The sequence below is a fragment of the Hylaeus anthracinus genome, unplaced genomic scaffold (genome assembly GCF_026225885.1).
Source record: "Hylaeus anthracinus isolate JK02 unplaced genomic scaffold, UHH_iyHylAnth1.0_haploid 11994, whole genome shotgun sequence".
Lineage (NCBI taxonomy): Eukaryota > Metazoa > Arthropoda > Insecta > Hymenoptera > Colletidae > Hylaeus > Hylaeus anthracinus.
This window is the reverse complement of record NW_026534341.1, coordinates 5,394,780-5,422,547: the sequence shown is the minus strand read 5'-3', so window position 1 is coordinate 5,422,547 and position 27,768 is coordinate 5,394,780. Positions and strand designations below refer to the sequence as shown.

The following is a 27,768-nucleotide window of genomic DNA, read 5'->3' as shown; positions in this document are numbered from 1 at the left end:
AGGGTTTTTCCCCATATCTGCCCCATTTCCGATTCTTACACTATTTCTGGGACACCCTGAACAGTAACTAATGGTAACAAAAGGGGTCAAGTCGAGAACACTACAAAAAGACGACATCAGCGCCATTAACGACATGTCATGGAAACTTAGTTTCAACTGGTTTCAACGTTTTGGTAGGGACGGTAGGTGTGCCAGATGCCACTCTGCTTGTAGCCCTCTAGTTGTCTTTCGCGAGATTATATTTCAACGAATCAGCAGTGTGTTTCAGTGTGTTCGGTTACAAACGGCGTCCTGTTCTGTCAAATTGAAGTTTTGAGTGTGCCGTGAATGGTCGTGAACCAGTGAAAGTTTCGAACGATAGACAAACGACGGAAGTGGTCTTTCACTCAGTGGAATTTAGTGACTCCAGTAGGAATGAATTGATTTCTTATACGTTCTATCAGAAGCATTTACAATTATTTGTGTTCGCAACCCTTTATTTTATTGGAATTTGTAACTGGAAGCCATGGAAGACGATCTGCCGACTAAGTACGATGTCATCGTCGTGGGGACGGGTATTGATTTTTTGAATATATGTCTCATTTATTTTGTCAACCGTTTTTATTATTGATATCTATAATTGTTTAATAATTTTATGTAGGTATGACTGAGTCCATCGTCGCAGCTGCCGCAAGTAGAATCGGTAAAAAAGTCCTTCACCTAGACAGGTACGTTCAACTCTCTATACCTCTTCTTTCATTCAATTGTTTTTACCTTTATTTTTCCACTCTCTTATTTCATTTCCTTATATACTTCATACTTTGTATACGTGTATAAGTACATTTGTATTTTTTATATACAAATATAGTGTGTATTTTTATTCTGTTCCATTCTACTTGATTTTAAATTATTTATGACAAATGATAATTATATGAAATATATCTGTTCTGGTAATTTAATTTTGAAAGTTACATTATGTACATATAACTACTTCTTCTTCGCTTATTAGTTACAGATATCAAATAAAAATATGAAAATACAGTAGAACGTCAATTATCAGAAATAGGAAGACAAGACATTTCTGATAATTCAATTTTTTCGACAATTGATTCACAGAAACAAAACTAAGAAATTTATAATAGAGGAATATGAAAGTTAATTTCTTGACCGATACTTGTTTATTATATAGAAAATGTATTTTTCAACGAAGACTAAGACAGTGATGTAAGAATTGATCATCTTTAAATGAAACTAGATCTCATAATTCATTTAAAATAGATATTTATACATAGTCTATCTTCTTTTATGCTTTTAGTTATTTTATTGCAACATGTAGTGTATTTTTAGCTTTAAGATTTTGAGGGATCGCAGGATAAATATTCAATATATTTTTAGTATTAAACAAGATTAAAGAAATAAAGAAGCTTTTATAAATGTTACAGAGAATATCAATGCTTTTCCATCCTTCTTTACAAAATATTTTAATGAGTTTATAGTATCTGAAAAGTATAATTCATTTCTATTACTTTCCATTCGTGAACTAAAAATATTTTCAATGATATAGCTACAAGTAATTAGAAATGAAAGACTTGAGACAATTTTGTATACCAACTGACACTTGTAGATTAAAGCGGTGCTCGCAAGGATGTTAAACATATGCTAGTCATAAACAAAGTCAACCCTTTGTAATCCACAAGGTTTCACATTTTTGATTCCAGTAGCTTCAAACTGTGTACTTCTATCTTATCAATGCTAGTTTCATCTAAAATTTATCTATTTGTCAAGAAGTATTATAGATATTGCCACACAAATTTTTGTAGCTTATTCCATTGTATGTAAATAATATTTTATTTTAATATAGACAATACAAGGTAAATAATTTCCAACATAAAAATTTATACAATGATATTGATAATATGATGTTGACCACTGTAATGTTAATCATTTCTATTCTTCTAAAGATAGCTCTTTTTATTATCAAAATCAGCATTTCTCTTTCCTTTTTAATATCATTTCATACATCATACAAATGCTTTCTATTAATATTTTTACCATACTTACTTTTAACTTAATCATTTTAAGCATGGACATAATTCGTTTGGGAAAATAGTATTATGGCAATAATACTAATTATAGTTAATCAATGTTCCAATAATTAACGTTCTACTGTATACATATGAATGTACATTACAAAATGTTCAGATATGTCTTTTACGACATTTGTTGCTACATAGTTAGAAATAATGTTTCATATATATATAGCTTTGTAGTGTGAAAATAATAAGATATTTAATATAGAAAGATAATTATGTGGTTAACAATATGTTAGAAATTACACAGTATGTATAACTTAATAATATTATACATTTGTATTTTATATTTACATATTTTACATATTCAAAAAGAAATTAATTATTCATTGATGTAAACAACAATGTTTGTTTAGTAAATCCAACTTTCATTCAGATGATTTTATTTGGAAAACAAAGCTAATCTAAAAAGAAAACAAAATGTAAATGATTAGTAATAAAAAATAAATTCTTTATGTTTCAGTAAAAAGCAAATATTAGATACATTTAAATATTCAGAGACCAAGTTGATTATGAAAGATGTAAAAAGAATAATTGACATCTTTTAACAATGTAACTACTTTATTTGAATATGTTATGCATATTCATTTTATCTGAATATCTGTTCAACAATTATGAATTCTGTTAATTTATTCATATTTTTCTATATAAGAATACTATGTTATAAACGTATAAGGAATAACAAATAATAGTTTCTACTTATTGCATATTTAGTTTGATAAGTAATGCTTTAATTAAAAGGTCTGATTATCATACATGTATAGAGTTAGCATTGTGTAAATATTAAAAACAACTGATTAAATAAATATTTTATTCGATTAATAATAAATTTCATCAAGAAATTACTTTCTAGTAATGAATATTATGGTGGCCTTTGGGCAACATTCAATTTCGATGGTCTACAAAAATGGATAGAGGACTTGAAAGTTCCCAAAAACAATACCATAGATGTGTCTGGACTAGATTTAGAAGATGGCGAAAAATTTCTTAAAGCCAGCGATCAATATTCTACTGTCAAAAACATTGAAGAAACCTGGTACATTTCAAAGTAAGTTTCTTCATTATAATGTAAACACCATACAATATTTCTCCTTTCTAGTATAATTTAGAAATTTAATTATTTTTTATGACAGTGAAGCTGATTTGCCAGTGGTTTCCTCGAAAGACACTCAGACTGATAGTACTGGTGATGGCACTGGTAGTAGTGATGAAAAAGCAGATGGTGATAAAGTTGAAAAAAAAGAGAATGTAAAACAGTGGAGTATAGATCGTATAAGAATGGAATACAGAAAATTCAATATTGATCTGGCACCAAAGGTATAACAGGAATAAAAAAAGATTGAATATCAAGTATATGAAATGTGCTTATTGATATACAAGTTTCAAAAAGATGAGATAAGTCAAAACACACAATTTCTTTATGCGAAGAGAAATCGAAAAATCCTGCTCCATTTTGCAACCAGAGCATTATTTTCGAAATACGAGCAGCTAAAGTTTGTACGTGTGTAAATGTTATGGAAATGTGTTTCTTATATGCGGATATATATGCACGTCCGACCGCGTGATCAGCAGATTGGCATATAAATTGCGCGTGCAGAGAGTCGGATCAGTAAGTTTAAAGTGTTTATCTCTAAAAAATTCAGATTCCAGAATGATGTACTAGATTTTTCAATTTTTCTTCGTACATGGAATATGCACATTCAAAATAACTTATCCCATTTATTTGAAATAGCCTGTATATTAAAATTGAAACATTTTATGTATACAGGATATTTACACAGTCACTAGCTAGGGTTTTCTTCTCGAAAATAATAAGCGCGAAAAAATTGGAAAGGAAAATGTTCTACCGTAATATGACTAAAAAAAAGTGTGAAAACACTGACATTAAAAACAAATTGTACTGCTCTGTGTTCTTCTTTTAAAACAATTTGAACGACGTTTTACATATTTTCTTATGATATTAAAAACAAACAAGACTATTAAATATTATGGTTTTGGTGTAGACACTGAATTTTGTTTGGTTCAGAGTGGGCATTTTCTATATTGAGTATTTTCTTCTATTAATACTAGAGTAGTCTATTAGATTCTGTCAGGATTGTCTACTGTCTGTCTTGGATTGTGACTTCTCAGGTGGTTGGTTGTCGATGAGTTGTTAAATGAAGTATCGTAGTTCAACCAACATGGAGAGATCTTTTATAAGAGCTCGGTACATTTTAATAAATAAATAAGTTCATACAGTGTTTATAAATTCATTTACTTATAAAAAAAGTATCTTAAATTTGAACATAAATTATAAATTCCGTAAATTATGATAAATATATACAGTAAGTCTCATAGGTATTTGTACCCTCTGTATGTAATAAAAAAATCTGTCTCGATTAAATAACAGTTCTGATGTTTCCAAATAAATGTTTCATTATAAATATGTACATAAATAAACTTTGTACATTTGTAACTTTGTACTTTATCATTTAATTTAGACAAATTTCTTTGATAGAGATAGAGGGTACGAATATTTTATATGACTGACTGTAAATTAATAATTCATTTTTTTAAACGTCATATTTAATTAATTATTTATAAAGAAAAAACTTACACATTCATAAATTTACAAGTTTCTTTATTTGAACACTATTGATGGAATTCTATTTACCGATAATAGTTGCTGTTTGCACGAGGCGAACTTGTTGAATTACTGATCTCCAGTAATATTTCTCGTTATACGGAATTTCGATCAGTATCCAGAGTGGCTACATTTATGGATGGAAAACTTACACAAGTACCTTGCTCAAGGGCTGATGTATTTGCAAATAAAACTGTTAGTCTTGTCGAGAAAAGAATGCTCATGAAACTACTCACTTCTTGCATGGTGCAGGGTGCTGATAGTCCAGAGTTTGATGGTAATTATATTCACCTTTTGTATGTGCATTCTTTGATTGAATTCGGTAATGTTAAGTACACTCATCCCTCAAATTACGTTCCCGAAAACACGCTTATAGTGTTGACATAATGCAAAACTATGTTTCTTCAATGGATCATTTATCTATCAATAAAATACAATAGCAGTTAATATATGAACCAAAATTATATGTTAATATGATTATTGTAAATTAATTATTAATCGAATTTTATACAAAATTATTCACAACAAAGAATCAGTAATAAGAGAATGATGTTGAGAATTATTTATAACTTTTGAAGTAAAAGAGAATTAATCAGTATATTTGAGATAAATTTAAACATTTCCGTTTATACATGAATTATCGTATATACAGTGTGGTCCACACAACTTGCACACTTCGACTAACTCGTAAAATATGTATTGTACAGGAAAACTTTTTAAAGAAAAGTTGCATGATTAGAAAGAGCACATTATGCAGTACATATGTATATGGACCACCCTGTATGAAATAAAAGTTTCTTAATTCGGTATTGTGTTTCAGTAATTTTTATTATATTTTGTTTTAAGTAAATTACACCTATTAATAGGATTCCAGGACAAGACCTTCTTAGAATACTTAAACACGAAGAATTTGACACCAATTGTGCAACATTACATTGTTCAGGCAATTGCAATGGCCACTGAAAAGACTTCATGTAGAGATGGTGTTAATCGCACAAAGCATTTTCTGAATAGTCTTGGTCGATATGGAAATACACCTTTTCTTTGGCCTATGTATAGTAGTGGCGAATTGCCTCAGTGTTTTTGCAGGTAAAATTCTTCTTATAACTTTTATTTTAGTGTATCGTCATTGTAATTTCCAACATTAAAATTTTATCAGATAAAATTGTAATTATTATTGTTTGCAGATTGTGTGCGGTATTTGGAGGAGTGTATTGTTTGAAGAGGCAGCTTGATGGCGTAGTAATAGATAACGACAAATGTAAAGCTATCATCAGTGGCAAGCAGAGATTAACTTTAGAACATTTGGTTGTTGGTCAAGGTCATCTACCACCAGAAATTGTGGCTTTTGAAGGAGAGCAACGGATATCACGTGGAGTATTTATCACGGACAGGTAATCATTTTTTATAAATTTGTGAAAATATTACAATTTAGTAAATTTTAATTATGTAATTTTAATATATCTGTGATATTAATCATAAAGCAGTTAAAAGTATATTATTAAACCACAATAATTAATGTTGATTAAAAATAAGTTACACAAATTCATCATTGTTTCAGTAATATAATTCTAATTAATTTCCATCATAGACTTTCATTATACTCTGCAGAATTTTAATATTAAAAGTGTTGGATACAATGTTTTTGATAACTATTAAATAAAATTAGTGATCGACGAAAGATGAATACTAATTACGGAAGTGATCTCAAAAGCTTTTGGAGTTCACTGGAGTCTTATGAAGTATACAGTAATACTTCAGACAAAGATACAATTTGTATAAATGATTCGTGATTAATAATTATCCCCATTCGAAAACAGTCGACTAAAGTCACAAACCAATCGTGAATCACACTATTTTTGAGAAATATCTACTATGTAGTAATATTAACGTTCTGAATAATGAATGAAACCAGGGATCGAGGTTTTAGGTATCGCTTCATTGTTACAAACTTGAGTATTTCTGTTGAACATGTGAGTTTCTAACGTCATACTGCCTTAGTCTCGGTAGAGATTAATGTACCATTGCATATCATAAACTCGTCATTTAAGACTTTCATTTGTATTCCTTAGTTTGTTTTCTGTTTACATTTTATATCAAGCTGATGAATTCGACGATGAACAAAATTTGAATAATTTTTAACATTTATGTGAAACCTATTATTCTTTGTAGATTTATTTTATGGTAGAAATATGTTTGTGAAGAAACACAAAAATATCTTTTCAAATTTTGAAGATCTCGTTGCAGAGTTTGTGATATGATACTCACATTTTACTAAACTCTTGAATTTAATAACAAATCCATCAAGACATGCTACAGGTGGTGGTTTGAATCAAGGACCTCTGTGAATAGACCTTTTTACCTCATTATGCATGTGGAACTTCAAATCCTGTTGAAAAGAATGTCTTTCACTATGAAAAAGGAATGTTTAATAATTGCATATTGTGGAACTCATTTTAGACCATACTTGAATTCGTTTAAGAATTGTACTTCATAAAGTTGGAAATAGAAATTGAAGCTTTCTAATTACGACTGTAATATTACCTACAAACATGGAAAGTTTCACACTAAACACGGATCCACTAACCAGAAACCCTCTCAAAAAAGAAAAGAGCAAAAAGAAAACAAAATCTCGGAAGATTCGTTTCTACCAAACATATTACAGAAAAGAAAGTAATGATCCATCAAGGAGGAAAGGAAACCACCCGACAAGTTTACAAAACAAATTTACATCGACAAGTTTACAAGACGAACCCATATGCCACTACATCCAAGAAAAGATTCCCCTCATCTTCGATTCATTGTATCATAGTAATTTGATTCTATGGACGCAGATAAGCAATAAATAGCCAAAGAAAATATTATAGAATTAACCAACGATACAGAATCCAAGTAACACGAAAAATAATTAATGATTTTTGAAAGCACAACAATAAGAAGTTTATTTCTGACAATGCGAATTTCGAATAAATATCGAAACTCGAGATTCGCTAGCTTTCGTTGAAGACTACAAAATAATATTCATCGACAGAAGAAGCAGTAGACAAAAGGGGATGCACGATTTCAAAGCCAGAGGATATTTGATGGAAGAACTAAAACAAAATTCAATAAAAGAAAATAAATTGTACCCCTGTCAATTAATGGGCATTGGAAAATTCTTATTCATTCAAAATAACTTCATGAATGGCATGAGACTTTTGTACGTTATAATCGAGGAAACAACCTTGAGGTCCTTCAGCATTAATAAAGTAAGCAACCTGAAAGGCAATTTTATTTGTATTCTCTGAAAATTTATATTGAACACGTTAAAAACAATTAACAATAATTATAACAATTTGCACTGGATGTTCAGACAGTCTACGAGAAACGCAAATTAGTTATCGAAGGATACAAGAGATATATTTAGAGATATATTTGTTACCTCAAGCTATGTTACTCAAAAAAACTTATGCGTATAAAGAAGACAAAACAACCACTGGTAATAACAGTAGTACACCTTGGCAAGCGTTTGCGAAGATCAGTATGGATATTAGTTTATTAATAAACAGAATTCATTAAATGCGTAGTTTGTAGTAGTGCCCCTGAGTAGACCTGATGGATATAGCCAATGTTTTTATAAGAAATGTTATTCGTCAATTAGGATTGCCACGAACCATTCTTACCGACCAAGGGACAAATTTAATTTCTTCGCAAAATACTCATACACATGTATTCGTAGAATATTCGAAATATAAGATGGTTATAATAATTGGGACAATTAGTTAGAACTGTTGCAGTATTGCAAGGTCTTCTACAATAGTGGTGTACATTAGAATGTTAAAGTCTCTCCTTCAAATGACCCATCGCTACAAGAGAATCTGGAATCCATGTATGAAGATTACCTACATACGTGACTTCTATTATACGATAAATAATTTGTAAGATTTTTGTCAACAGACAACTTAAGAAGAGTAGAAGAGAAATCAAAATATTATCATCAAAAAATCAAACCATAAAAATACAATGTGGGCGATTAAATTTACGTATCACTCAATGTGCGACAAGGAAAATTTAAATAGTACATTGAATCGTACAGAGTACTTAAACTACTACCAAATAAAATCTTTCAATTCTCTTCACGATAAGCCTCGTATCGTACACTATTAACAACTGAAAACTGGCGCGTACAATCCGAAATATCAACATTCTAGAAATTTAAGTATCCTAGTACATAAGTAAATTCAGATAAATTTAAGTCATTTGGAAAATAATTTAAAAATAAGTTCATACTAACAAAGAGAATATATAAAACATACAATTTAGAAACTGTTGATACATATTCAGCAAGACTATGTTGGTCCCTCACAATCTTTTTCGTTCCAAGGAGGACGAAGGGGAGGAATATTTCGAGCTTTCTGAAGAAGTATGGAAAAGTCGTCTAGTGGGATGAAACAATCGACGTAATTGTGCGCTGGTGAAGCATATCACGATGTGCCGGCATACCAAATACTGCAAAAAGAAGGCAACAGATTACGAGGTGATCCGCACATTGAACCTTCAGGAAAAAATCTGCTGTAAAGAAAAGATCTACACAGATTGTAATGTAACAGACTTTCGTTACAAGTATATAACAAGATACAAAGTGGGTACCGTCGAATGTTACTACTTATACCATATGGGTTGAATCGACTATTATGCTACATGCGTGTCATGCAAGGTGCGTATCGGCGATTGCACCTTTATTCGAAATTGGAATACGTCTTTTTCTTTCTACTTAGGTGTAAAACATATAAATTCTAAAGAAAAAGATTTACTCACTTATTTCAAGATAAATTCCTCGCAGGAATTTGCTTTATAAAAAAAGAAGTTGTTTGTTATAAGACACTAACTCATACCAACAATGCCATATTTCTCTCTCGCTCGCTCCTTCTCTCTCTCTCTCAGTGACATTTTAGGCTCTTTACAAGTCTATCTGCCAGTTTTGATAGAGAACTATTAATGCTATACCTATCGCACTGTAAATATTGCTTATGAAAATGTAAAAGTATAAAAATTTCATTAAGATTATAAATTCATATAAGTTTTATACTAGCCAGCATTAGGTTTTATATATATTTATATAGTAGTATTCTACACCAAAGTAAACATAAACTTATCTCTTATTTAGGGTATTTGTGATTTAGCTGTAATGGTATCAAGTGGTGTTAGATCTCTATAGCTCATTGCTAGATGAATAGCTGTGGTTCGTATCTATCCAATAATTTTCATTGAGAAAGTACTACATACTAATACCAATTTTTGACTTGATCAATGACTTGTATATTAACAGAAGTATTTGAAGGTCATACTACCTAATTCCCTTCAAGAATTTAATAATATTGAAATCTTTGTTGCATTAAACTAAGGTATCTTTGGTGTGAATTTTGAATTATAATTTAATGTTAATACGAATACCAAGAAATTTAACTGGACTAAACATATCAGAAAACACGGAAAATGATAACTGGTAACGATGCCATAAACAAAACACCAACGTCCACTAATTCGTTAATGACGCAAATAATTTTAGTATACCTCAAATTCAATTGAACCTGTTGGAGTATACTCACACCGTCTGGAAATGACGCATTTAAACGTCATAGCTGTGAGAAAAAACGCGATTTCGCCTGAAACACAACAACACGCTTTGAGTTGCGTTAGCAATGAACTTTCCTCAGATTCTTAAAATTGTTGACTGCCTTTAGTCATCTAACAAATTCCACTTTCAGACAGCCCAAGAAGAGAACTCTTGATGGAACTATATTCATCATGCTGTCATGGAAACACCACTGTATATGAGCCCTTAAGAACCTAGACACACTGAAGGAGGTTGTTACCTGTAAAAATATTAAACGTACATTTGGTGATTTGTATTACTGAAGTTTTTGATTACTCATAAGCATATTCCAAGTATGTTGCAATATTCCTTCTGACAGTTTGTATAGGTTCTCTTGTCGACTGTTTTTGAACTGGCGAACATCAGATCTATCTTTAACAATTTTCCTATCTAGTTATTAAGTTGAACGCAATGCTCTGCAATTCTGCTTGTTAAAAACTTTCTGTATGTATATATAAACCACTGAATAATTGTTATTTGGTATGTTTGGCAATGGTACTCCGATATACATCATATAATAGACTCTCGCGAACTCTGAAATAGTGAAATGAGTTTTGTCATGGTTTCTAGTAGTACCCAAGACAATAACTTGTAACGTATCATATAGCTCAGGCTGTATATACATGTTTTATTTGCATGTTCAACTTTAATTGAATGTACAAATAAAACAATACAAAATTTGTAGAAATTTAAGTCAAGAAATCTTCTAAATATTCATGACAAAATATTGCACTGTGATTTTTGTAGGTCAATTATGCAAGGTGAAAAAGAGAATTTGACACTTTTATATTATCCTCCAGAAGAACCTGGTCAAGAACCTATTACCCTGATTGAATTGGGACCATCTACAAATGCTTGTCCTCAAGGGCTATGTATGTAAATTTATATAGTTTAACAAATTTTTAATATGAATAGTAAATATAATATTTAAATAATTTATTTTAAAACAGTTATGGTTCACATGACATGCAAGCGAACGACGAATGCAAAGGAAGACTTGGCTTACGTCGTCAATAAATTTTTAAAAGCAGAACCATTCGATCCATCAGCCATTCGTTCATCCATTCATAGCCATACACAGACTGTTTCCCCAGATAAGAGACACCTTCAGGTGCGTTATTCTTAAATTAATAGGTTCACAGTACGTTTTTTTACGATAAAATTATTTGTTACTTAAGGTAGTTGCTTCGTGGATTATTCAATGGAAGATCGTAACAAAACTTCACTTGATTATTCTTTGATTAAATATGAACGATATGAGCCTATTTCAATTTAAATTGACCACCTCAATTTGATAAAAAACGATCTCAAAATTTTGTAATTTTAACACATCCTTATGAAACATACAGATTTTCACGTAAATTATTTAAATTTAAATTAAAATGTAATTTAGGAACTTGCTGAAAACTTGATATGTTATAAAAACCGAAATTATTTTACAAAAGTTCCCGATTAGTAATTTTCGACTTTTGAAGATGACTATCTCGAAACAACTACCTTCATAATATCACTTTTCATGGCACAGAATAGAACACGTAGTTATTAGTCGCGTTTTTCTAGAAACTACGATTTTCAAACTAGTTGGCATGATTTCTCATGAACTAATGAGCTGACCAACTACAAATTATTCAGGGTCCAGTAGAAAAAGAGGCGATTTCGAAGTAACGGTTTTCTTCATTAATATAATGGTGGAAGAATAAACTGCATGCACGTTCTGTTTACGTATGAAAAAAAAAAACGAATATCCTCTTAACAGTAGTTAACACTTTGCGGACGGGCGTCTTGGGGCAACATGCACACTTTGTATGGAAGATTTTCACAAGTTGGGTATATACAGAGAATATAATACCTGAATATCTTCATTATTTATGGTTCTATAAAAACAATCTCTTTCAGTACAGATGTAACTTCTGAACACGCAACTAAAATATAAATTTCTCAAAATTAAGTGATCGAAATGATATTGTTGAGATCGATGATTTTGGCTATTTATGTTTTATAAAAATGTGCACAAAACTGAATATTATTCCATTCAAAGAAATAACGATATCCTCGAAGTCTCTTTTAAAAAATGACCTTGAACAAAATTCGTCCAACCATTACATGTGTCCCTTCAAATAGTAGAACTTCGTCTTAAGATTTTTTTATTGAACCATAAGTAATAGATAGTTAGGTGATCTCATTTAAATGCTCCACATTGTATACATGTTGAATACTAATTACGTTTATCACATACAGTCACCTAATTGACTGACGTCCATCGTCCACAAAGGTTTAAATTGATTTAAAATAAAGTAATCTATCTTAATAAACTTAATACATATTATAATTTAAATAAGATATAAAATGTTTTAAAATTTGAGTGTTACATGTATTACGTATACATGGAGATAATGTTAGTATAGAGATTAAAAAAAAAAGTTCTATGTTCACAGGAAGGTAGCGAAACTGACAAAGAAGAGGCTTCGGAGAATCCAAAACCACAAGTATTATGGTCATTGTACTTAAATTTACCCGCAAGTGATATTAAGTTAAACGATTCTGCGCCAAGTAACCTCCACCTCTGTTCGGGTCCGGATTTGGAACTTGACTTCGACTTTGCAGTCCATCAGGTTGGTTTTTTTTTTTTAAATGTTTCCTATAGTTAATGTTGTTTATTGCCCGGAGTCAATTAAAATTTTACATAAATATTAAATATAATTGTAATTTCTTAAAATCAATCGAAAAGTACTACTTTAACCCTTTGGATCACAGATCTGCCTGTGGCATCCAAAGGGTTAAGGAACATTTAGGATAAGTATTTTGGATTACTTGCTACTGTAAATAAGTATACAACTTTTCTAGGCAAAAAGCATTTTCAAGGCTATGTATCCCGAAGAAGATTTCCTTCCGCGAGCACCAGATCCAGAAGAGATCGTACTAGAAGAAGCACCAGGACCAAAGTTTGAGGGAGATATAGAGGTTGAAGAAAAACAGGATGTTGAGAAAGCTGAAAAAGAGGAATAATTGATCTTTTATCGTCTTTTCAACCCGAAAATATAGGCCAACTCCCTTAGCCGCACACCTCGTCCTATCCAAAGTTACACGCGCCTTCTTACGTTTGATAGTTGGGTAATTTTTATTCGAACAATTGAAGAACTAATTTTTATATAATATTGAATCGTCATAGACAGTGCTAACGTTACATCAAGTAATCTTAATTTAAATTAATCTTTAAATAATTCTCCAGTGGTAAAATAATTTGATTTATATCTATATAAGTGTTCAAAATATTATTTCATTTAGCACTCTTTGTAGACGAAATCGTTTATTCGAAAAGGACTTTTATTTCGTTCGAATAACTTTCGGAATAACATATTAAAAATTGTTCATGAATTTTCGAATAAAATTTGAATCAACTGGCGCTCAAGTCTGCGTTAAATTTGCTCTTTTATCAAATTACAGAGTGGCCGGCCGAAAGCATTCGTTTTTCTTCCTTTTTTTCTCTAATTGAGAAAAGTCTTTTGTTCTCAAATGTTGCGTTTCGAGAAAATAAAGTGTAGTTTTATGAAACGTAAGGGAGACGTAGGAGGATAAATCATTGATGGAAATAATATTTACTATATTGAATAACATTTGGCAATTACTATTTTATTAGATCTTAATCAAGTTTAAGATAAATCCTAAATAAAATTGTCATCAACTAATTTGATGATTCATACATGCAATCGGTTTTTAGTTTAATCGAAATAATTAAGGCCTATTCGACACCGATTACGTTTATGAATGATGAAATTTGTTTAACGCGGTAGAAAGATACTGCCGTTGACTTTATTTCATACAAATAAGTATCGTTATTGGTGAATATCGACTTATCAGTGCCTGAAATTAATTATTTTGAGATATTCTTTTTTTACTCAAATGATTTGTTAAAGCCAAGTGGTTATTATTATAAATGCACATTTATCCTCCTATTACTTCTTTCTTCGATAGATTCTCGTCGCTATAGAGTCGTTATAGATTCAATTTAAAGAATCGTGGAATAAATGAAATTATCAAAAATTTAAACGCTTTTACTTCGACAACCAAACAGGGAAACGTATAAAAAATTTGAAAAATCCGAACGACCATTCTGTGTCCATCAATTTTAAAAGCTATAATGTTAGTATTAGATAAAGAAAAATTATGTGTACACTGTCTTGTGCACGAAATAGTTACCAACAAAAAGGTCTATGAGAAATCAGACTATTTAATACAAAATACTGCTTTCTCATTCGATCCATCTATATGGGTAATATTAAATTTATAGATATTAAATTTTAAATAAAATTATTTATATTAACCACATCATTTGTCAAGAAGAAAAAAAGATTTCTAATGTGCTTCTGAATAGTTAAATTAAAAAATTCATACATAAGAAGTACTCAGTAGAGGCCTTTCTATGCGGAGGCCCAAAACTTCATTAGTTTCATGGTAGATTCACTCCTGCGTATCGTAACGTCTTTTATCCGATTGTCAATACATACTGATCATTAGTGTATTCATTACGCATTCTATTATAAAGTATAGTATACTGATTATGTATTAGCATAGGAACAAATTTAGGCTGCGAAGAAGTAACAGTTCTTGAATGTTTTGTATTTTTTTAAATACCATATATGGTAACAATACTTATCCTATTATATTTATCTTTGGTTAGATTTCATTTCTATTTTATAACTTCTAAAAATATTCCAATAATTTATTTTATTGTTATTACTTTAGATGTTTCAATTTTATATAATTGTTCCTGCCAATAAATACTAATTATTTATTGTATTTTATTTAAAATTTGTTCCTTTTGCTTTATTAATTTAAATCTTGTTTCAATAATTCTATAATATTGGTTACTTCACCTCTCATTTTTTCAAGTGAAATGCATTACATTTAATTGTAGTTTTAATATTTATATACTTCAGAGAATGAAAAGAAAAAGGAAATTGCTATCGGTTGGCTCTGTTCGTATACTATGCAAATTTTTAGACACATTGATCGTAGAGCGGCTTGAATGTCAGAATTGATAATCTTTTCTCGCCGTTGCCGCTTCGATGTGTGCGCATTTATTTGCATTTAACTGATAATACGCCGTACTCAGCATTGAAATACAGTAAACTGATACGAACCAAAATATAGTAGTTTATTTCACCAAACATGTTTCCTAATAAGTAATTAATTATTGGAATTTTGAACAAATATTTCGTTCTTTCTTCCTTTTCTAGATGTTCTATGATTCTATGATTAGATATAGCAGATTATAACAAAGCATGTTAATACTACCAGTTGATGAAGGAAATGCCATAATTGCAATGATCAAACCAAAATAAGACTAGACGACAAAAGTGTAGAAACTACTAAATACAGTCACATACAAAGAAATCCAGACAGATTCAACAAAAACTTAAAGAAAGACAGCAGTCATCATCAAAACAACCAAACTACCAGATAGTATCAACAAAACCGTTCAACCAAGTGAAAGTAAAGAGCGCAGACTTTATGGACTTCCCAGAATCTACAATCACAATATTTTACTTCAAGTCCCAAAATTGTTAAATTCTCTGTCATATTTTCGAGGTATATCTCAAGGTTCTAAACCCTTTGTCCTTGCAGCATAAGATGTTTGACCTCTTCCATGATCCTCCACATTAGAACACCAATATTACTATCCAGATCATTGAGCAGTGTTACGTGTTCCTTCATATTTACCTCTCTCCGCTCCCTGGATAATCTCGATCAGCAGATGTTTCTATTAAATATAAAATGTAACAGAAAGGACAGAAGAATGTTGTGACGAAGGTGGAACGAAAGAAGGATTTAGCAACAGTTCAAGCGATGTGCATGTATAAATGCTATTTATTAAGACTGGAACCTTAACCAACTATATACAGCATTAAATCTAGGAATCGTGATCAGTGACAGGGTTTCGTTGACGTGGTATGGACCAGTACGCGAAAAACGCCAACGCCAGTGGAATTAGTAATGGAAACAGTAGCTATGTTTCGCCATACGTTTCGCACTCGTCTAAAACGTTAACCTTTTATAGTCCTATGTTGAGTGAGGCTCTACAAAAATGTACTAAAATTAAAAAAGCTAAAAAATAAAGGGTTAAATTCCAACTGGCACAGGCAAAGATCGTGACCCGAAAAAATCTAGTTGCTTACACCTACTATACAAACAATGATATAATATATAAATAATATATACATGTAAAATACATATCAATGCGCACATGAAACCTTTTACCCGTGTAAATGGCTACTTCAAACAATATTAGTTTCAAACATGGGCTTTCCATTAATGATTCTATCGAAACCAAGATTTTCTAGATCAATTGTTATATATCTCCCATCGAGGATTAATTCTGCAATTGCTCTACCAACAGCTGGCGCTTGTTGAATTCCGTGGCCACTGAATCCGGTTGCAAAAAATATATTCTTATAGTATGGATGGATTCCAATTATTCCGTTTTGATCGAAGGTATTGTACTCGTAAAATCCTGCCCAAGAAGACTGTAGCTATAAAAAAATAAGTATATCAAAAATTCAGTTTCCATATTTCGCTTTTTATATAGGGTACACCTATGAAACTGAAGTTGCGTCTTAAATATTTTAAATAAAGAGAAATTTTTGTAATTGAAATATACCTTTAACTTTTCAAAAGCTTTAACTCTGTGTGCAAGTGACGGCCAGATTACATCATTGAAGTAATTCTCATCGACACTCAAGTCCTTAATTGAAGGCTCTTCGGATTCAGACGGTGAACGTCCACAAACGTAAGTACCTGCTAAGCCTTCTCTCCTAAGACAAATATCAAAGTTTATATAACAAAGATCATATTATTAAGTAATAAAACAATTTTATGTTTAATTAATCGTGACCTGAAATATGTTCCTGAATTATCTACTGTTAATGGAGTGTTCAGCCCCGGTCCTTCAGGGCAGTGAAAGCAATATACATATCTTTTCCTGTGAAATAAAGTTACTATAGTATCTATAGGTTGCATTGTATTTAATAATTTAACGTTTTTAAAGTTTTTATAAATATGAGATAATCTATTAATTTATTACCTTGGTTCGACAGGCAGTGCTAGGTACCGTAATCCTTCTTCTGTACCAATTTTAGCCAGCTTAGCAACCTCTCCACTAGCAGCACCAGCAGCCACGATACATATAGCAAATTTTATAGTTCTTGTCTCACCCTCTGGAGTTTCTATCTAGAAAAATATGCATTTACTTACATTCTTTCGTTTAACATAATAATTACTATATTAACTTCTATGAACACAATTTATAACAGAAGTTGATTACAATTCACATAATTAAAACGGAAATAATAAAATGTGAAAATGAAGTTAAAGGAAAAATTATATGTTACTACTCGTATTTTATAAGGAATTTGAAAAGAATCTACACTAATAATCTTTTCTAAGTATGTGATATACAGAAAGTCCCATTAGGATTAGTCCATCTGTGCTATTTTAAATAATGGAAAGAAGTATTTATATAAGTTGCATGGCTTCTTCGTGGCAAGAATACATTAAAATTAAACAAAATTAATTTGGTGAATACAAGAGATTGTAAACTTCATTTATAATTAATAATAAAATAAAATTAAAATCTTACAACCAATTTATCCAAACGGTCATTAGGATGATTGAGTTTATCCTTATATGTAAATCCTTTAGCTTCTGCATAAGCATATTCTGTTCTTAAATATAATGCCTTTTTTTTAAAAGCACAAAGAAGAGTCCATGGATCAAACCAACCCTCTTTCTCTAATCCAAAACAACCTAATGCAATATCTTCTGTATTTAACCAAGGAAACATATCCTTTAATTTGTTTGGTGTTAGTAAAATGTTCTTTGCTCCAAGAAAATTTTGCAATTTAGAGTTTTTTTCTAGTGTTTCAGCTCCTGTATTGCTTGCCAACATTAAGTATCCATATGGATGGAAATATGGATCAATAGGAGGCTCTCCATCGATGCCTAAGTACTCATTAATGTTGCGTATGAACTCTGCTCCGAAAAGGGACATTTCAATATTTTCTTCAAGAGAAAATTGTTGACGTAACCCTCCAACGGAAAGAACTGTGGATGCTTTGGTGTACTGCAAGTACAATTCAAATTTATTTTATTGAATAAGTACTAATCAGTTGATATAGTGTAATTGTATAACGAATTAAAAATAAAATGATGTGATAAGAAACATACCGTAGGATCTTTTTCAACAACTATAACTTTCATTTCCTTGTCGTAAACACGGTTCTTCAACCAGTAAGCTATGGAACTACCTATTACTCCACCTCCAATTATAACAATATCACACTCACTTGAAATAAGTGGTGTGCGCTCTTCCCATGGTACTTTATCATCATTAGGATCCCATGGTACAATTTTGTCTTTTATAGATTTTATGCCATTCTTTAGCTTATTTAGTGTTATAGGACTAGAAACATTTCTATTTTGTGGAACTCTTCTTATAATTTTCTATAAAGTAACACAGAAATGAATATATATTTTTTAAACATTATTGAAGGCTTTTATATCAAACTATTAGAAAAGAGTATGTTTACATAAATAAGATAATTACGTATGTTGTTATGAATTTAATAATGTTATAACATACATACTACATTATTAATAATATAATAATAACATGGATTATTATCGAACTATGTAGCTAATTACATTTCATTTTTCTTTCTGAATTATCAGTGGTGACTAGCAAAGCTGCCGTGTAACTAGCACTGTTATGTAATTTTTAAGGTTAACGTACAAATAAACATTGAAACAAGAACACTTTGAGCATAACAAATGAAAAAGTAAAGTACACGTAACTTCTAATATTTCAAAAAAAGTTTTATAATTAAACGACCGAGTACAAAAGTACATTACATTCTTATATAATCCATTAGTAAATTAGATTTTTATATTGTGTAAGAAATGTAATCTAAAGTGCCAAATTAATTCGCCAGTCAGTGAAAAAATCTATAAACATACAAAATGAACTCAAAAATGCACTTTTTGTCCTTACCTTGTCTGAAAAAGGTCTTCCAGTTTGATGAAACAAATATTTTTGAAGACACTTAAACTGCCTTCCATTCTTAACAAAAATACGTAACATATTTATAATAACTACAATTACTCTCGGTTAACTCTAAATAGTTTCATGAATAGTTTGATTGAAAATAAGATTCTTCCTATCTTGCATCTTTAAATCATTATCTCAGAAACATTATATCTGTTCTGTAAATTTTCCATGCATGATAAGCAACGCACAAACAAACATTGCATACAATCCATGTACTTTTCATACATATTGTTGTAAAATAAAAATTATTGTAAGATAACGCAGATTAAAAACGTCGATTCCATGAGACTGCACGAGCACACACGTGCACCACTGCTTGTACACGCGACACAAGTTCAAGAAAATTGTTACACGTGTGTTCTCAGATAAGCCGGAGTTTTTCACGCATGCCTATTGAAAACATCATGGTCATGATCACCGATCAGGGAGCCTATTCTCGAGTTTGTACAATCAGTTTTCGTCAGTTTTCGTATACGCAAGTTGGTTGGTTGGTCACTTGCGCATGACGTCTCTTCAAACGGTATTCTCGAATTGAAAGCGCGTCACATTTAATTTAGAAGTTATATTCATAATTTATAAACTAAACTTAATAGAGAATTACGATTTACGACATTATATTCTAATAAATTATATTCATTTTTTTTATTGCATGTTCCTACAAATCTGCAAGTACATAGTATATAATAAAACTGTTTAGATCTGTATGTATGATAAAATAAAGTTATTGCTTATACTAGCAGTTCCCAATCTTCTTTTTTGTTTCCTGTACTCCTTGATTACGTATATCAGTTATGAGTATCTCTACCCCGAAATAATACAATATTTCATATCTGTAAGATCTTACAATAATTAGAATAAAGTGTTACTACATTCTTCATTTTGTTTTTGGGTACCCCTTATGATATGTGTACCCTAGGTTGGGAATCGTTGATTTATACACTCAATTTTGTTTTTACATGGTAGTTATGTTTCAAATAATATCATGTAGAAAAAAATATACTGCTTGAGGTAAAGTAGAGAATTTATTGACTGATATTGATATGTATTATGATATTCAAGCAATTTGTTATAAAAGCATGTAGATACATATTTGATATTGACTTTCTATGTCGCTATTTTTAGTGTGAGCACTACTACAAGTATATATGAATATTGAAAATAAGAAGGCACAATGACAAAAGCATTAACGTTTGATCCATTATCCAAAAAATATATTCAACATCTCACAAATGTTACAGTAAAAATCATCATACTCCGATCTTTTTTAGATCGATCTAAATTACGATCTTATTTAGAAAAAAAAAATTACTAAATACATTGATCAGTATGAATTTGATAATTACTTAATAATTACTTTAAGAAAAAATGTCCTGTTTGTCGTATGTCTACTGTAGGAAAAGGAAGAGATTTTCCTGCAAAGAAAATTTATTAACTGGGTATGAATGAACATTTATGGATACTGAATTCTATTAAAATAAGTATATTTATGTATAACAATAATTAAAAATTTAATGATAACACTTATGTATATAATTAATTGAGTTTTATCAATTTATATTACAAAAACATGAATTCTGGCACTAAATAGAAAAATTATTTTTATCGGGACACTGTTTTTGTTTTAATTGTTGACTCTTTCCTTCCTAAATTCTTACAATCTTTTGATTAAACTACCTTGTATTTTTTAATATGTTACAAAATCTTTTTCTTAAAAAAGATCATTAAAAATTGTCAACCCTTATTATTTTGTTTATCAATCATATTACATGGAATCAAAACTAATTTAGGAATCATTCCAGATGGGGCAATAAATTGTTGAGTACCTTGTGATCTATTGCATCCAGAATATCTGAGCTCTGCTTCTGTTACAATCTTACAAATATTCATTTTAATGTCAGCTTGCACTTTTGAAGGAAGTCGTTTAACAGTTTGTGCCATACTATCAAAAAATAATTCTATACTACTTTTTCCTTCTGGTGCTAAGTAGACCTGGTTGTAATTGTTCTGTGTATTTAAAAAGAATATATTAGTAAATTAAAAAATGGCGATAACTAGTTATAGTGGCGAATAAGTTTCATGATTTGTTATGTTTGAACTTACCGTTGCTTTGGTGGAAGTATTTTTGACAGTACTGTTTGCAGCTGGTGCAGTAACAAAAATTGGTGTATCAATTGTTCTACTCTTAAAAGGTGAGGTTTTTATGAGACTATAGGTTGTAGGCACTTCTGATGGTTCAACTTTCATCTTCTTTGGTCTTATTTTTCTATATTTTGATTGAATTTGTTGCGTGTACATGTCAATATCATTTTGTATTGTTTCTTCTATCTCTCGACTTTTTACCACATCGTCTTCATTATCATTCAATTCTAAGGAATCACAATCTAAAACTGGATCCGCAGTTGTTTCTTCCAAAACTTCCAAGTATTCGCTATAATCTTCATCATTGCGATCTTCCAATTGCTCCAATAAACCTTCAGAACTGATTCCACCAGTATTAATATCTTGAATGTACTCTTCTGTTAATTCTATACTTTGCGGTTGATAATCCGATTCATATCTAATTTAACAGTATTAATAGTATTTAAGTTTTACATACTTGCTTGATACAATAAACAAACATATAGTCAGAGGGATATTCCTACATAAAATTAAATTTGCGAAAAATGAAAGCAAATGCAAACACCTAAGTCAGCTATATATGATGAACATAAAAACTGAAATTACAAAAATTGCAAATATACTCTTGATATAATATAAGTAATGTTACATTAATAAATTGATAATATTGCATTAATGAAAAGCTGCATAACATTCTTACGGAAATTTTAAGAAGCTCAGATGATCTTCAAAAATCCATTTTTTTCTACGAACTCCCTTTTCCGTTCTATTCTTGTATTTAAGTATGCGACAATAGGTATCCCTTAAGTTTTTCCATCTTAATCTCACCCAGGTAGCTAAGGACATTATTTCATCTATATTAATATATTCGTTTCACTAACTTAATAAGTAAATTTAAAATTCAATTTACAATAAAATATGTAGTATTAAATTAACAAAGTTAAAATATAAAAACAACATATTAACATATTGCTCATTAAATATGGTAAAACAGAACCTGCAAAGTTAAAATAATAATTGTTGTTGCAGATTAAAAAGATTTTCGACAAAGTTATAGTAACTTTTGAATGTTTAAAAATATTCCTTTATTAACTGTCACATGTACATTGTTTTGGAAAACAAATTTTATTTAACATTTACAGTATGTGCATAAATACGTGTAGTATTGTTAAAAAAAAAAAACGAGATGAAGCTCACGGAAACGTTTAAATTTGTGTTAACAATTTGCCAGAATTAATAAAGGTTTCTTAGTGAAAAGAATGTTGTACCAATAAAAACATCGGAAATCGTTTAAAAAAAACGTGGAAGAAGAAGAAAATGAGTTCGTACGATCGAGACCAAGTTCATCAGAAATCCTCTTCCAGACCTTCTGCCGAAATTCCTGAAGCTTAATCGAAGAACCCTTCACTTCGGCACTATATAAAACCGGGTGCTGTTTTATCGCGTCGATGATCTTCAATGAAATTTTATGCGAATCAGGCGGCATCGTCGGCACCATTTTTCGTCCGTTGAAAATCGTTCCGTGAAGGAAACGAACTACAGTCGTCGATATTGAAAACTCGATCCTACAATTTCAACTTGAACTAAAATGTTCATTCGTTGCAAAGAAGTCCGGCGTTCAATCTGCGATTTAAAGCAACTATCGAAAAATTATTTAGTCATAAAATAAAATAAAATTTACAGTTCCATCCATTATTAATGTTACTCGTAATGTAAATAAACGAATTTATTCAAAAGGTTTGACAAAATGTACGAATTTTTGTTTTAATGTTACATTTGTCTGTAAATAAGTTAAAACATTCCTTTTCTTTTTCGAAACTGAAATTGAAGGTTGGATTCGTTGCTCGATGTAAATGTTGAAATCAATTTTGTTACACAAAATGGATAATGAGGTTTAAATTCCTGCACGAAGATATAATGAAAGGTCAAGGAAAATTTTCGTCGCGCTCTAAGCACTGGACGTTAAGTATGTTGAAAAATAGAGGGCTTGTAAATTAAACAACAATCGCCATTCTTTGCGACTAACTACACATCCATCGTATTTTTTCCCCGGAAGTCTGTTTGTAATTATGCTACATATTATCATCTATAGCTTACTTTACATTTCTATTGATGCATTTTTAAAGATTCTCTCATGCTTTGATAAAATTCTTAATTTTAATGTTATTATTATATCTATCCAGTACAGAGCCGGCAGTAGGGACGGGGCGCGGTCGGACAACCGCCCGGGGCGCCAAATCTTTGTGGGTGTCGCAGTCCAGTGTCCCTAGTATACGAATATAGTACAGCTGCTATACAGGGTGTCCCAAAAATGTTGTAACACCTTGAAAGGGGTGGTTCGGGAGATGATTTGAAACAACTTTTTCCTTAGCGAAAATGTCCGAGGCTTCGTTGAGGAGATATTAAGGAAAACCACTGACCAATCAGAGCGCGAGTATGCCGATGGAGCGGCCGCGATAGCGTATGAGCGCAGCCGCCTAGCGCGTACCTACGCTCCATCGGCATACTCGCGCTCTGATTGGTCGGGGTTTTCTGTTAGTATCTCCTCAACGAAGACTCGTATATTTTCGTCAAGGAAAAAGTTGTTTCAAATCACCTCCCGAACCACCCCTTTCAAGGACCTCCAACATTTTTGGGACACCCTGTAGTTTAATTTATATTGTAGTTTAGTTTAGTTGTAATTTATATTGGATATATATTGCATATATTGCAATATATGCATTATATTGTATTTATATATAATTTATATAAATTATATTTGTAATTTAGTTTACTTGTAATTTATATTTGTAGTTTAACAATCTTTACAATCTGGCTACAGATTCATCGTTTGATATTATTACCTTGTCTTCTCTTCTTAAAAATTTTAAGCCCCTGAAGGGGCGCCAAGATAATCTTCCCCAGAGCGCCAATATTGGTAAAAGCGGTCCTGATCCAGACTTCAAACATTCAACATATTGGATTTGATAAAATTTTATTCTGTATATAACATATTCAGAAATAACATAATTATCGACAAAATTATTTTCTAATTTAACTGTATTAATGTTTAAGCACGAAATATTCGTATAAACAACCATGTAACGATTGAAATATTTTGTAAAGAATATAATTTCTATAGATCTGAAGTCTGTTGAAATTCAGAGTTTCAGATTCCGATCTAGTTAATGGTGGTTCATGATCGTTTGGTCGTTCTATGTAGTCAATGACTGTTCTGTTGGGTAATTGGTTTTTCGGAAAAAAGAACATTTTTAGGAAAGTGTATTTTTGAGGTAAAAAAGAATGGCACAGATACCATCGGAATTAATTTCTCATAGCAGAAGAGTATGCAGACTTTATAAACGTGTTTTGCGATCCTTAGGAGACTATCATCACGACAGACTTGATCTTAGGTATGTTTATGCTCATATTTTTTTCTTCAAACTTTTTCATATACAGTGAATCACAAAATTATTCGCTCTGTCGAAAATAGAAAAAAAAAAACAAATAACATAATGAGTTAACGAAGAGCTTCTTACAATTGTTTTATTTGAAAATACATAGTTAACAGTTCAATATAACAAAATCGTATGAAAGATTTTGGTTTATGATTTTAGAAAAACGAGTTATAATAATTTATTACACGTTTTCACGTCATAAATTATTCTCTAACTTTGTATAAACCAGTGTTTTAATAAAATCAATATTATGTAGCGTAGTCCTTTTGGTTTACAATTATGAAAAGTCCTTTTGAAAAATTAAACAAGTATTTTACATTTTGTAGTATTATTTTGTTGAAAATAAATGTTTAATATCTATATTTTGTAAATAAATGTTACATTAAACAAGGTTTTAAAAAAATGTTATGAAAAATGAAAGAGAACAATGAAACATTTTGATCTCTGCTTTATCTTTTATTCCTTGTAGTTGTTCCATCTTGTATTTTTCAAATACAAATAATTAATACCAAACAACTCTTTAATGCCTTATCTGCAAAATAAAAGTAATGATTTTGAAACCCATTTAGAATTAAAGAAGTTATGGTTGAAAGTAGTAGAGGCAAAATTGTCGTATCCTGTATAGTTTTATTAAAATATATTGGATTTAAGTAATGTTTTGATTAAGGTATGAATCAGTTTTAATGAGACAACGTTTCGAGGAGAATCGAAATATACGTGATGCTCGTATTGCAAAACAAATTCTATTAGATGCTGAAGAAACTCTATTCAAAACAATGCATTGGCAGCCAAAAAAGTTTGCTAATTCCGTAGGCGGAGTAGCTTACGAACGCGAGATTCTTCCTCCAGATTCTGTACTTGACTATTGGGATCCAATGGAAAAGGCTCAATATCCAAAATATTTTGCACGCAGAGAGGAGCTCAAGAAGGAGTATGAGGAGCTCTATAATAAGATGTTTCCTGAAATTCCTAAAACTGCTGCAGATAAATAGATGTTCACAGTGGAATACATTAATACTTTTATGGTTACAATAGTTATATGTAATATTTATGTAAATATACGTAAACATGCATTATAAATAGTAATTATTCATTTTATTTACCATCTAATATATTGATATTAACAAACTCAAGAAGTCTAACTTAATAAATAAATATCTTCAACATTTAATCTGTAATTTATATTTTGTATGTAGGTTCATACAAAATCAATACAATGCACTACAGTTATTTTCGCTTTATTTTTGAATTCCAGACTGAAGTTTCGAATTACATTATTCAAAATTAGAAGTTTTTGAAAGTTTTGAATCTATAATGTTCATCTATAATGTTGTGTGAATCAGAAGTACATTTTAAAAATTTTCAATAATCTGATTATCAAACAATTTGTTCGCATAGAAGACAATATAGTCATCTCTTTGACTATATAAGTATGGATTACTAGTTACTAACTTCAGACGTGTACCAAACGTAGGGCGTATTCCAGCGAGATTACTAATCCCCAGATATGGGCAAAACCCTAGGCTTCGAATAAATCTGAAGTTTGCCGACACGTTTGTCTCGTTTTTTCTGTTGAACATTTTCCAAAGAAGGAAACGAGAGAAACACATCGGTAAACTTCAGATTTATTCGAAGCCTAGGGTTTTGCCCATCTCTGCTAATCCCGATCCATGATCCATATTACTAGAAACGTAGAACCACTAGATTCACCAATAGTGAGCGATCAGAAAAGTGGTGGTTAGTTTGAATTTTTTAGTTTGGTAGTAAACACACGTAAAAGCCGTATAGAAGGGGAAAGACTGATGATCAACGCTCCATGTCGGAAGTACTTGTCTAGTAAGTCCGTGTTCAGCAGAAAATTCCCCAGAATTATGAATCAGTTCAGTGCAGTGATGGGCAAAACCCTAGGCATCGAATAAATCTGAAGTTTACCGATGTGTTTCTCTCGTTTCCTTCTTTGGAAAATGTTCAACAGAAAAAACGAGACAAACGTGTCGGCGAACTTCAGATTTATTTGAAGCCTAGGGTTTTGCCATGAAGACTATACAGGGTGTCCCAAAAATGTTGTAACATCTTGAAAGGGGTGGTTCAGGAGGTAATTTCAAACAACTTTTTCCTTAGCGAAAATGTTATCCGAGGTTTCGTTAAGGAGATATTAAGTGAAAACCCCTACCAATCAGAGTGCGGAGTATGCCGATTGAACGTAGGCTACGCGCTAGGCGGCTGCGCTCATACGCTATCGCGGCCGCTCCAACGGTATACGCGCGCTCTGATTGGTCGGGTTTTTTTATTAATATCTACTTAACGAAGCCCCATCCGACATTTTTGCAAAGGAAATTGTTGTTCAAAATCGTTTCAGCTACCCCCCATTTCCGGCTCCTCCCCGACTTTTGGGACACCCTGTATATATATATATATGAATATGTGTATATATTATCTATAGGTATTCAAAAAAATATAGGCCTCAAAAAATTCATATGTATTTTGCAATAACAAATGCACTGCCGGTCAAGTGCAGGGCAATCTAAAGATTATCTGTAGATAAATTGTATACAAATGTCATGAAGACTGTATAAGGAGATATACAGTAAAAAGGTTCACCTTCAACTGCTCATAACTTCTGAACCAGTGGATTTCTCGCCTGAAAATCAGCATTTTCGGATTCCACTCGCCAAAATCTACAGGTTCAGGTAAAAAAAAAACTTAAATATTTTAGGTCCGCCAAAGTAAAGTTTAACCTAAAATACCAATATTTGGAAAATACTGTAATTTCAAATAGGCGC

At 30.9% G+C, this 27,768-nt stretch overlaps 4 protein-coding genes and 1 long non-coding RNA gene across 8 annotated transcripts; 2 read left to right on the top strand and 3 right to left on the bottom strand.

Moving 5' to 3' along the window:
- The first annotated feature begins 183 nt into the window (after positions 1-183).
- LOC128888957 (rab proteins geranylgeranyltransferase component A 1) lies at positions 184-13,619 on the top strand. Its single transcript, XM_054146189.1, has 11 exons — positions 184-554; positions 641-707; positions 2,923-3,117; positions 3,203-3,386; positions 4,732-4,969; positions 5,559-5,781; positions 5,880-6,086; positions 11,075-11,199; positions 11,278-11,438; positions 12,763-12,939; positions 13,172-13,619. Exons 1-11 carry the CDS (start codon positions 506-508, stop codon positions 13,331-13,333), a joined length of 1,788 nt encoding a protein of 595 aa, XP_054002164.1. The 5' UTR covers positions 184-505; the 3' UTR covers positions 13,334-13,619.
- Positions 2,326-8,620, bottom strand: LOC128888961 (uncharacterized). The gene is made up of 4 exons (XR_008460352.1): positions 8,114-8,620; positions 6,961-7,949; positions 4,929-5,112; positions 2,326-2,473 (listed from the first exon to the last, which is right to left on the bottom strand). It is a non-coding gene; the product is annotated as an uncharacterized LOC128888961 (long non-coding RNA).
- Positions 13,620-15,011: 1,392 nt separating the features above from the next.
- On the bottom strand, positions 15,012-19,717 carry LOC128888958 (FAD-dependent oxidoreductase domain-containing protein 1). 3 transcript variants are annotated; one of them, XM_054146191.1, is made up of 8 exons: positions 19,374-19,717; positions 18,551-18,826; positions 17,964-18,446; positions 17,409-17,554; positions 17,220-17,306; positions 16,986-17,139; positions 16,572-16,857; positions 15,012-16,404 (listed from the first exon to the last, which is right to left on the bottom strand). In XM_054146191.1, the coding sequence occupies exons 1-7, from the start codon at positions 19,461-19,463 to the stop codon at positions 16,603-16,605; spliced, it is 1,491 nt and encodes a 496-aa protein (XP_054002166.1). In that variant the 5' UTR covers positions 19,464-19,717; the 3' UTR covers positions 15,012-16,404; positions 16,572-16,602. The 3 variants fall into 3 exon arrangements, with proteins under 3 accessions (XP_054002166.1, XP_054002165.1, XP_054002167.1); XM_054146190.1 differs by lacking the exon at positions 15,012-16,404 and having other exon boundaries at positions 16,509-16,857; XM_054146192.1 differs by lacking the exon at positions 15,012-16,404 and having other exon boundaries at positions 16,509-16,857; positions 17,409-17,550; positions 18,107-18,446.
- Positions 19,718-20,434: 717 nt separating this feature from the next.
- Positions 20,435-23,385, bottom strand: LOC128888959 (uncharacterized). 2 transcript variants are annotated; one of them, XM_054146194.1, is made up of 5 exons: positions 22,878-23,385; positions 22,249-22,384; positions 21,531-21,987; positions 21,254-21,434; positions 20,435-20,842 (listed from the first exon to the last, which is right to left on the bottom strand). In XM_054146194.1, exons 1-5 carry the CDS (start codon positions 23,044-23,046, stop codon positions 20,781-20,783), a joined length of 1,005 nt encoding a protein of 334 aa, XP_054002169.1. In that variant the 5' UTR covers positions 23,047-23,385; the 3' UTR covers positions 20,435-20,780. The 2 variants fall into 2 exon arrangements, with proteins under 2 accessions (XP_054002169.1, XP_054002168.1); XM_054146193.1 differs by lacking the exon at positions 20,435-20,842 and having other exon boundaries at positions 20,895-21,434; positions 22,878-23,229.
- A 1,325-nt stretch (positions 23,386-24,710) lies between these two features.
- On the top strand, positions 24,711-26,071 carry LOC128888365 (NADH dehydrogenase [ubiquinone] 1 beta subcomplex subunit 9). Its single transcript, XM_054145148.1, has 2 exons — positions 24,711-24,940; positions 25,653-26,071. Exons 1-2 carry the CDS (start codon positions 24,831-24,833, stop codon positions 25,975-25,977), a joined length of 435 nt encoding a protein of 144 aa, XP_054001123.1. The 5' UTR covers positions 24,711-24,830; the 3' UTR covers positions 25,978-26,071.
- Positions 26,072-27,768: the final 1,697 nt, after the last annotated feature.